Source organism: Lactuca saligna, chromosome 6, assembly GCF_052625555.1.
Source record: "Lactuca saligna cultivar CGN05327 chromosome 6, ASM5262555v1, whole genome shotgun sequence".
Taxonomy (NCBI): Eukaryota; Viridiplantae; Streptophyta; class Magnoliopsida; order Asterales; family Asteraceae; genus Lactuca; species Lactuca saligna.
Window position 1 is genome coordinate 137,396,036 of NC_136422.1, and position 10,859 is coordinate 137,406,894.

The 10,859-nt window shown below is 33.8% G+C and overlaps 2 protein-coding genes across 2 annotated transcripts; one reads left to right on the forward strand and one right to left on the reverse strand.

The window, feature by feature from the left end:
• Window positions 1–856: 856 nt before the first annotated feature.
• Window positions 857–4,860, reverse strand: LOC145003493 (copper ion binding / methyltransferase). Its single transcript, XM_078962623.1, has 12 exons — window positions 4,601–4,860; window positions 3,730–3,995; window positions 3,526–3,599; window positions 3,155–3,249; window positions 2,955–3,052; window positions 2,775–2,858; window positions 2,533–2,613; window positions 2,385–2,468; window positions 2,211–2,306; window positions 1,859–1,938; window positions 1,589–1,683; window positions 857–1,499 (listed from the first exon to the last, which is right to left on the reverse strand). The coding sequence occupies exons 1-12, from the start codon at window positions 4,728–4,730 to the stop codon at window positions 1,150–1,152; spliced, it is 1,533 nt and encodes a 510-aa protein (XP_078818749.1). The 5' UTR covers window positions 4,731–4,860; the 3' UTR covers window positions 857–1,149.
• A 1,687-nt stretch (window positions 4,861–6,547) lies between these two features.
• Window positions 6,548–10,626, forward strand: LOC145000974 (carbon-nitrogen hydrolase family protein). The gene is made up of 13 exons (XM_078960285.1): window positions 6,548–7,010; window positions 7,160–7,465; window positions 7,602–7,825; window positions 7,925–8,028; window positions 8,118–8,252; window positions 8,380–8,548; window positions 8,816–8,951; window positions 9,140–9,278; window positions 9,349–9,525; window positions 9,596–9,763; window positions 9,828–9,923; window positions 10,010–10,138; window positions 10,232–10,626. Exons 1-13 carry the CDS (start codon window positions 6,817–6,819, stop codon window positions 10,430–10,432), a joined length of 2,178 nt encoding a protein of 725 aa, XP_078816411.1. The 5' UTR covers window positions 6,548–6,816; the 3' UTR covers window positions 10,433–10,626.
• The last annotated feature ends 233 nt before the right edge of the window (window positions 10,627–10,859 follow it).

Here is a 10,859-nt window from a genome sequence, read left to right on the forward strand (position 1 = left end):
TGTAGCAACAAAGTTTAAAAACATATACTTGGAATTAAATATAAAAGATTAGTTTATAACCCGTGAGAATCACGGTTATAAAACTAATTAAACTTTCATTTTAAAAAATCAAAATTATTAATCAATTATTTTAAATAAATTATTACTTAAAAGATATTATTTTTAGTTATCGTTGATTTAAATAAATACGTAAAGTTATATCACCTTATAATTTGTATAAATTTTATTTTATTTTTAATCTAATGTTATTAATTTAATATAACTAAAGTGAAAAAAAATTAAATTCGAAGTTTAAAATTTAATGTAATTAGGGTGGACATTTAAAATTTAAGATGGATAATTAATATGTTGATAAGTGCATGATAGAAGACATAATATTAATGGATAGTTTTAATATAATGACACTTGTTAGTAGGATAATAAATTTATTTATTTTTTTAGAATAGGAAGATATTTTTTTTGAAAAAGATAAATATCGTGTTAACCTAAAAATGAAAAAGATAAATATAATGTTATAAAACAACCAATCATTTAAAAAACAAATATTTAAACTAATATGAAAGGTAAATAAAAATATAAAAGTTTTCTAACTTTGTTTGATAAATGTTTTTTTTTTTTTTTTTTTTTTTGTATTTGCCCTTAAAATAATACATAACCACAAAACTAACAAAACTCATCAAATCAAATCTAACTAAATCAATAGTACATAAATACATTTAATTTCAAATATAATACTTAATAAGTGCAAACTAAAAGAATCTTCAAATAGTACTTTTGATTTAATTCCAACATACAAATAAAAACCAAAAATAAAACATCGAATTATACGAATCTTGCTTTAAAAATAAGGTACCCATGTCACAGTCACGACATAACATAAATTAGTATTATTGTTGTTGTATAGTATTCATCAACATCATTAAATTCTGTCAACAAAAAAAATAATACATAAATAACTGGATCCCATAGTCGAATGACCATACTCTGCTACCTTGGCCTATTTTTACTTTTGTCTTTATATCATTGTAGTTTTTCCAAAATTAAAATTAAAAAAAAATAAAGTGTATCTTCTGTCCATGCATTAAAACTTGTACGTTCCATGAAACACTCTTTTATGATAGGTACAAGTCATGGACAAGGGTTCAGAACTCAGAAAGGCCAGAGGTCACCCCACAGCGATCTCCTAGCTTGATGGTGCATCGTGGGGTTATTACTTTTTGTAACAATTACTCTTCCGAAACTACCCTCGGAACCCTCACGATTAGTGGCTCGACAAACATCCATTTCAACCCTTTTACCCCTCTTTATAGGCGAAAAGACGATTCTACCCCAACCGCCTCCAAGGTCGGCCCGAGTCGACTCGTTTTCATCTCCCGGTTCTTCCTCATTTTCAGAGCTCGCATATGGTTCATTAATGTCGGATTCATACTTAATCATCTTTTTAGAATTATCATCATCAATAGTGATAGTGTCCTCGGATTCTGAATCAAATCCATCATCTGTCCCACAATAAAATAATTCATTTTTAGTCCCTGGTGTAAATAAATGGATACTGAAATGAATTACGAGAAAATGGCTAGAAAAGTACCAGAATCAATCTCGAGAGATTCACGGTTGATTTTATTAGCATGTTGTTGTTCTTTTAATGTATCGAATTTCATCCCATCAAGTGGCCATGATTGGCTATTAAAAGAAAATAAAAATGTTTGGTGAGACGTGAAATATGTGATAGTTACTACAGTATACAGAAAGTTTAAGTGTACTATTAAGTTATTAACAATAAATGTTTTTTAGCGTATAAAAGAGCATGTGTAGTAATTTACAAATTGAATATTAGGAAAATAATAAAAGCACTTGCCTAGGTCGGGGACCTCGTCTGAAAACAACATAACAAAATTTTTCATCTTCAAATCCACGTAAAGGGACACCATTTGATTGCTACAAGGAAATGCAAAATACCCATAAATCCATGATATGAATAGTACATTAGTAATTTAGTACTCGATTTAATTGCTTTAAAAAAGTGATAGCATGTCATAAATCACAAATGAGAATAACGGAATTTAATGGGGACCACAAGGTTGATAGCAAATTTGATAGAATTAAGAATATAGAATTATAGAATTCTTAAACTATACACGTTTTTTATTTGATGAGATTATATTTAATTATTTATCTATGGAATCAAAAAAGACAGTTGAGATAGGAACCTTGTACGCAAGTTGTGATGTTGTCCTCTGCAAACGTTGAACAAAATGACAATATTTTCCAGTATTGTCCAATGGACATGCTCCATCATGAGGACACTTAAATAAAAATAAATAAATAAATAAAAGTTTAATCATTTAATAAATTATAAAACTTTGGTGAGTTCTTTGACTTACTGGAGCTACTATATGAGCGCCAACTTTGTGTGTCATCAGATCTTTAGATTCTTGATTCGATGCCTTTGCTAGTTTGCGGGTTTTCTGAAAGGTTAATGAATGGTTTAGTGTATGAGTTTATATAAACTATGTAAAAAGACTAAATTACCCTTTTCTCCATCCAAAGAATGTGGGATCGCACTTGAGATATGATATTTGATCCATGTGGTGTTCCGGGTTCCATTAAAACCTGCTCTGCAATGAAAATATTTGCATAAGTGTGTATCAAATATCAAATGCAGATAACTTTTTTACTATACTATGTAGTATGTTATATATAAACAAGTAAAGAATGTTACAAAAGTAGTCAGATTGTTAGAAGTTATTAAAGTGGATAAAATTTAAATTTACCAGAACATCTTGTGTAAGGTCCCACAGCTGGCGTACAATGGTGATTCTATCCTTTAATGATGGTATTTCCCCAAGAACATAAGACTACATGAAATATTAAAAAAGAAAAAAACATTTAACATAAGCTTCAAACATAGTATTTTATAAAAATACGATATATAGAAAGTAGCAAGTGCTTACAGCAATGACAAGGTCGTGTTTTCTTTCAGATTTGCTTATGTTTTGACTTAATGATTGTATACTACCATAGCTTTGTATGAGTGGCAAATTCTTCAAATCTGGAGTGCATAAGAAAAGATTTATATTTTTGAAGGAAATGAGAGTTTTAAGTTAATGATAATTTAGTGTGTGAAGAGAATGAAGATTATTAGAATATGTACCTTTTATAAGGCTTAAACCTGCTCGTTGCATAGACTGTGATGGCTCAACTATATTAACTCTTTCAAGAGAGTTTGGCCATACTTCACGCAATGCCCTGAATAATTTTTTAAAAACATTAAGTTATGCAATAAAAAAATAAATAAATAAAAAACAATGAAACGTAGACCTTTTACTAATGTTATGTTCCAAAAGGAATCATTTGATAAAATGTTCATAAGGATGAGTTCCCTGATTGAAACAAAACTAGTTCTCTAGAAATAATAACAAAATTAACTATTTAATTTATAACAGATGTAGTATTAGATATAAACAGATTAAAAATGTTGTGAAAAATATGTGAAGAACAAAATTAGTGTAGCAGAATCCTCACCAGAAAGCAGAACCAGTACCAGCACCAAAATCCAATACTCTGGTTGGTGAAAAACCAGGTAGCCTTCTTTTAACCTAGAATAAGAAAGGTGAGCAAAAGATATAAAACAAAAAAGGAAAAAGGAATTTGAAATAAAAAGCATCATTGTGAATGCTCTAAACTTTAAGATGGATAAAAAAGTATGAACAAAATGAAGATGAATACCTCAGTGAGGACTCTATGGCAAGCTGAGAAAACAGCAGGCATCCGAGAAGCAACATAAGCAATTGTTTGATCATCTCTGTATTTAAGACCAATATCACCATAGCTGCTCTTAATTTTCCATCTCTTTGAACTCCCAACATACTTAAGAGGATCTTCAATTAGCTCCCTAGCAGTTGATGCAGCTAACTGCAAATTAACATCTTTGATAGAATTGAAGGATTCTGACAACCTCAACACCTTCCTCTTCATGTGTTGATCTTCTTGATCTGCAATTTCCACCCCAAAATGGCATTTCTTTAGTAAACAACTCTAAGCATTCAGTGATATGATTTATGTAAGAGTCAATGAATTGGTATCAAACTTCAAGAGTCTTATGTGACCATAGTCTGATAAGATTTATAGTATAGTCCTAGGCACCTTCACTTTCCTTATTGCATTTGCATACATACTTCTACACAATTTAAGCTGGAGTATATCAGTTCCTATAATCAATAGTTTTGCTCTAGCTATGATTTGATTCAAATTCATACTTTGGCTCTGTGGAAATGATCTGTTTGAAACTGTTGAAATGGAAACCAGCTCCTAAACAATCACATGTTTGTGTTTGCGATATTATTGCTCGTATTAACAAAAACCGGTTAGGAATCAACTCATTCGATGCTACAATTAACTTCTTTTCGATATCTAGATGTCATCTTATACCCTTTCAATTTTTAAAATTCGTTAATTATACCTATCAATCCAGAAACTGTTGAAATTCAATGTATTGATATAATCCTTCCATTATCCCTAAATTAGGTTACATTTTCAAGCAATTTCTCTTCTTCGTTATAATTTTATGTGTGTGGGTGAGAGAGATGAGGAAAATGACCTCGAATATACTTTTTGATGGCTCGTCGTAGGCGGAGGGGGACGACATAGCATCCTTTGGATTGCTTGCTTGCGGCTTTGAGGGTCTCGGCGGTGAATCTCTGGACGGTTTCCTTTACCGCGGCCGCCATTTTGCCGGCAGAAGCTCAAGATAGTGAACTCCAAAATCTGAGAAATCCAGTTCCCTCTGAGGGTTTTGTGAGAAGTTAGGGTTTAAGACGATAGTATATCACGTATTCCGATTTGGTCGTTAAAATCTAATCTAATCTAACCAAAATTTGTAAGTCGTTATTAAAGTGCTAACCATATAAACAAATGAATATTTTAATAATAATAATAATAATAATAATGTTATGTAAAGTGGTATTCAACGGTTTTCTGAGAAAAAAAAAATCGTTATGGTGATAATGGGTTTTCTGGTCCTTTGTAATATATTAACTATGACAATCGACTATGTTTCTTCTTACAATGGTCCTATAGATGGGGGCGATTTAAGGTATAAAGGTAAGGTTGTTGATAATAGGAGCGGAATACGAATACAACAATTAAGAGAGGGGGGGTGAAACTAAATTTTTTAACATTTAATAGTGAATAAGAGTTTCACTGAATTTGATAGAGATGATATTGAAGATGAAGATGGGAAAGTGAGCTCCTAAAACCCCAAAAACCCACATGAGGTCCTTATTTTTTTTTTTCGATTTTGAAAAAACACAAACCACTAATTGGGGTATAGCTGAACCTTTACCATTGTTCAACAAAGACGGAAAGGTGCCATAGTCTACAATTATATGTTCTATGTGAAGAAGTGTCAATTCTTCAAATGCAAATAAGAACTTAAGCTTAAATTAGGATTCAAATGTATTACTGAAGGCTTCCAGTGTAACCACCGCCACCTATATATTTGCTTTTCCTTTGTCACATCATCTTTCTCTACTACTTTACTAATACCCATCACGATTTTGCCTTGATATAGAACAAAGTCTTGTTTCTTTTCATTAATTTGAGGAAACACATCTCATGATTAGAATAGTTTTCGATTTTCATGGGTTTATAACAAGAAACACTCTTCTTTGACATCATGGGCTCATAAAAGGACACTGTAAGTTAGGGATTTAAGCATATGGGTTCTTTAAGAAAACATGGATTTCCCAACTGACTAGCCTTGAAATCAAGAAATATTTAGGTATTTGGAAACCCCACAATATCGGCATTAGAGTTGTTGACTGCTCAATTGTATTTTTGAGGGCGAAAAGTGAGTTATTTCGCAAACTTGGGAGGTAGGTTTGAAGAAGAAACTGAAAACTGAAACTTTCGAGACAATTTGTTAGGTAGTTCGGGTGGGATGTTTATGAGGTGCGAGAAAAAGGAGGTGAGATGGTGTTGGATGAGTTTCATGATGATGATTCCAACCAAAATAGAAAATAATCCGGTTATGTAATATTCCTTAAAAAGATGTTAATGAGTTCCAAAAAACGAGATATCGTACCTCATATAAGGGATAAGCAAGAGGTTTTTTTTTTTTTTTTTTTGATAAAAGTATACATGTTGCACGGTCTACCGATTGTTTTAGGTTAAAGGAACTAAAAATGCCGGTCATAACCCACCTTATGCCCCATATAAAAAAATTATAAATTAATTAGACCAATTTTAAAAACGTTATAGAACTACATTGTCATTTCCCATAAGTTAAAATGTGTTTGATTTAAATCATTTTTTTTTTCGAAGCTATTGTAAAAAAAAAAAAAAAAAAAAAAAAAAAAAAAAAAGGCTTTTGAAAACTCATCTTCTTCTATTTTACAAAAAAATATTAAAAAAAAAAAAACTTTTATATTTTTCAAACATCATTTGCCAATTTTTTGACATTTTAAAAAATAATTCCAAAATACTCCCAAACAATACTCTCGTCTTAAAGCTTTGAAAAGATATGTATTTGTATTTTGTGGTAAAGCCTAAAATCGTAACCCACAACATTCTTGGAAAAGAAAAAGAAAAAGGAGCGGGCGGTGTACGCAATGTAACAGATGTCAAAAGAATAAACCAAAGACCATAAACGAGCCAGTGAGAACCGGAGAAGGAGTGAGCTGACCTGACGATTGCCATCGTACTCCGGCGAACGTGCGCCGCCGGCCGCCCTGCCTGGCTGTCTCGTACGGCCCGATTGTTTGCTGATTGCTGTAGTGCACCAGTCCCCTGCAAAGCGCCCGATACGTGAAGAAGATGAGGTTGTTGAAGGTAGCTACTTGCAATTTGAATCAATGGGCAATGGAATTCGATTGCAATTTGAAGAACATCAAGGAATCGATAATTAGGGCTAAAGAAGCTGGTGCTGTTATTAGGCTTGGTCCGGAGCTCGAAATCACTGGCTATGGCTGTGAAGACCATTTCTTAGAACTCGACACCATCTCTCATGCGTAAAATTTTGCTTTACTTTCAATTAAATTCCATTACTCGTATCCGCTTTCAAGTCAATTGCATCATCTACCAGTCGAATTGATCCGTTGATACCTGGACACTAGGTTGTGACTAATTTAATAATCACATTATTTATAATCCCTTTCAGGTGGGAGTGCTTAAAAGACTTGCTTCTTGGTGATTGGACAGATGGCATATTATGTAGTTTTGGTATGCCTGTTATCAAAGGTTCTGAGCGTTACAATTGTCAAGTGTTATGTATGAACAGAAAGATAATCATGATACGAGCAAAAATGTGGCTTGCAAATGATGGAAACTATAGGGAACTTCGGTGGTTTACTGCATGGAAACAAAAAGACAAGCTTGAAGAATTTCAACTTCCAAGTGACATTTCTGAGGCTTTGCAGCAAAGAACAGTCCCTTTTGGCTATGGGTTCATGCAGTTTTTAGACACGTAAGTTAAAACCTTTCTGTTTCATGGCTTCGAATCATGGTAGTGGAGTAGTATAGCTGTATAACTATAGGTACTAGGGTATTGGTGTTGTTATGCCATTGTTTCTGATAATCAAACTTTTTCTTGTCTTAATCAGAGCTGTTGCAGCTGAAATTTGTGAAGAGCTTTTTGCTCCAATTCCTCCTCATGCTGAACTTGCACTAAATGGTGTTGAAGTGTTTATGAATGCTAGTGGAAGTCATCACCAACTAAGAAAGCTTGACATTCGAATCCGAGCTTTTATAGGTGCTACACACACCCGTGGTGGAGTTTACATGTATAGTAATCATCAAGGTTGTGATGGAGGTCGTCTTTATTATGGTATGTTTTCAATGATCATACACCCCCCCCCCCCCCCCTCTCTCCCTCCCTCTCTCTCTCACAGACACACTCAAGTGTGAAAGATTCATGATATTGCAGATGGTTGTGCATGTGTTATTGTTAATGGAGATGTAGTTGCACAAGGCTCACAATTCTCCTTGAAGGATGTAGAGGTGGTGGTTGCTCAAATAGATCTGGATGCAGTATGTTCTATATATAATGAGTTTGCATATTTGCTTCATGTCATTGTTCACTAATCTGTTAATGAGTCTGCATATTTGCTTCATGGCAGGTTGCTAGTCTTAGAGGATCTATAAGTAGTTTTCAAGAACAGGCAAGTTGTAAAAGATTTGTTTCCTTTGTAGATGTTCCATACAAGCTTTGTCAGCCTTTTAACCTCCAAATGTCTCTTTCAAGTCCATTGAAGGTAAGTGTGCTTAGGTTCTACACATTCCTTTCCTTGCAGTTAGGCTCCATTGCTTTTGATTTCTTGTCTAATGTAAAAGACGTGAATACCCTTCATCATTGAATCAGCCAACAAAATTATGTTGCAGATTAGTTACCACTCTCCTGAAGAAGAGATAGCTTTTGGACCTGGTTGTTGGCTTTGGGATTACCTAAGAAGAAGTGGGGCTTCTGGTTTCCTTCTTCCACTCTCTGGTGGAGCTGATAGCTCTTCGGTTGCTGGTATTGTTGGATGCATGTGCCAACTTGTAGTAAAAGGTCAGTTTTACCCCCATACTTCCAAATTACTTCCCTTCCTTCTTAAATTCTTCCACAAACAACAATAATCTTGATTGGATCTAAAAAGGTCTCTCAGTAGGCCCCATTTGTCACACAGGGCAAGACATGATAGAACAAGTTATACTGCGACTGACTTAACTGAGACTAGGACTTTGACTTTCGCAAAAAAGACACAAATGCCCTCCTCATGTCCCTTAACAAAAAAAAAGACTTTTTTGGTCAAATTTAATCTATATCTTAATATAGAGATTGCAAATGGTGATGAACAAGTCAAGGCTGATGCCATAAGAATTGGAAATTACACCAATGGAGAATTTCCTACAGACAGCAAGGAATTTGCAAAACGTGTATTTTACACGGTTTTTATGGGATCCGAAAACAGGTAAGTCTTTTCTTTCTAATCTTGGGTTCTGAATCTTTTTTATAGACTTAATGAGAACACGACTTAATCTGGTAAGCTTTATATGTGTGTTTCCTTTTTACTTAGTAAAGAAAGCTAGAGAAATGAGGCTTTCCCATTAAGTTGTAACTTTTTACCAATTTACCCTTACTATGTTGTGTAACTTACAGTTCTGATGCCACACGTTCACGAGCAAAGGTGCTTTCTGAAGAAATTGGATCATGGCATCTTGATGTTTCTATAGACAGTGTGGTATCTGCATTCCTATCTTTATTTCAAACACTTACAGGGAAGCGTCCTCGCTACAAGGTAAAAAAAAATAAAATAAACAAGTGTGTTTTATTTTATATGAAAATCATTTTTTTTGTTTTTCTTACAGGTAGATGGGGGATCAAACATTGAAAACTTAGGGCTCCAAAACATACAAGCTCGAATCAGAATGGTTTTGGCCTTTATGATGGCTTCCTTGTTGCCATGGGTTCATAGCAAACCAGGGTTTTATCTCGTGTTGGGTAGCTCAAATGTGGATGAAGGGTTACGTGGTTACCTAACTAAGGTATTATAATAATAGAATAATATATTAATATTTCATTATTTATTTATTTATTATTATTTTTTTGGTGTAGTATGATTGCAGTTCTGCGGATATAAATCCAATCGGAAGCATAAGCAAGCAGGACCTGCGAATATTTCTTCGGTGGGCCGCCACACATCTTGGTTTCTCGTCTTTAGCAGAAATCGAGGCTGCCCCACCAACCGCTGAGCTGGAGCCTATACGCTCCAATTACAGCCAGGTATTTTACTTTTAAACCCTAAAAAAAAAAATTTAACTTTTCTAACTCATGTTCTCTTTTTTAGCTTGATGAAGTTGACATGGGAATGACATATGAGGAACTTTCCGTATACGGAAGGTTAAGGAAGATTTTCAGATGCGGGCCCGTGTCCATGTTCAAGGTTTGTCTTACATCTCCATCAAGACAGAACATGTCGTACTGTTTTTCACATGCATTGGACTGATACTGATACTGATACTGATATAGAATCTATGCTTCGGTTGGGGTTCAAAACTAAGTCCATCGGAAGTAGCCGAGAAAGTAAAGCACTTTTTCAAATACTATTCCATCAACCGACACAAGATGACTGTATTAACACCCTCCTATCACGCCGAGGTATTGTTTTTATTTTTTTATATAAAATTTTGTACACATGAATTAATGATAATAATAATAATGCCGGTTTTGCCCTTGTGTGTACGCGTACAGAGCTATTCACCAGAAGATAACAGATTTGACCTCCGACAGTTTCTTTATAACTCAAGATGGCCATATCAGTTTCGAAAAATAGATGAACTTGTGAAGGAACTTAGTGTTGATAAAGACGCATCATCATCATCATCATCATCTACTTCAGATGGTGTAGGAATTGTGGCAGCTGGTTCAGCTGATCCAAAGGCTGGCCTTTAAAATTTCATAGTGATTCATCAAAGTTAACTTTATACTTTGAGTTTTATTGAATTTATTAATGAATTACCCGAAAGGATTAGTTCACTGGTCTATGGTGAAAGTACCTAGGTTCATAATCCTATACTTCTTGATACAATACAGGAGAATTTTAATTTTAATAAATTAATGAAATTGTTGTGTTCCAAGTTTTTTAATGGTCTATTGTGTGTAACTCGGAAGTACCGGACTTTCCATCATATACTTGGCTATAAGTCTTTAACGAAAGTAACAACACTATCATGGATAGATGATATCGGTTTTTGACCATAATGGAGTTTCAAAGATTTAACTTTTTAGACAGTTTTTCTCTCTACACACAAAGGGGCGCTACCCTATTAAAACCACAAGGGTCGGAACTTAGATTGACGCCACAAATTTTCATGTTTGG

Excerpts from the sequence above, each read along its gene's own strand:
- LOC145000974 (XM_078960285.1), top strand. The coding sequence starts at position 6,817 with ATGAGGTTGTTGAAGGTAGCTACTTGCAATTTGAATCAATGGGCAATG. Across the intron at positions 9,279-9,348 it reads GGAAGCGTCCTCGCTACAAG|GTAGATGGGGGATCAAACAT; the intron begins GTAAAAAAAAAT and ends TTTTTCTTACAG. Across the intron at positions 9,764-9,827 it reads TACGCTCCAATTACAGCCAG|CTTGATGAAGTTGACATGGG; the intron begins GTATTTTACTTT and ends TCTCTTTTTTAG.
- LOC145003493 (XM_078962623.1), bottom strand. The coding sequence starts at position 4,730 with ATGGCGGCCGCGGTAAAGGAAACCGTCCAGAGATTCACCGCCGAGACC. Across the intron at positions 3,250-3,525 it reads GGTACTGGTTCTGCTTTCTG|GGCATTGCGTGAAGTATGGC; the intron begins GTGAGGATTCTG and ends AAAATTATTCAG. Across the intron at positions 2,859-2,954 it reads AACACGACCTTGTCATTGCT|TCTTATGTTCTTGGGGAAAT; the intron begins GTAAGCACTTGC and ends TATTTCATGTAG.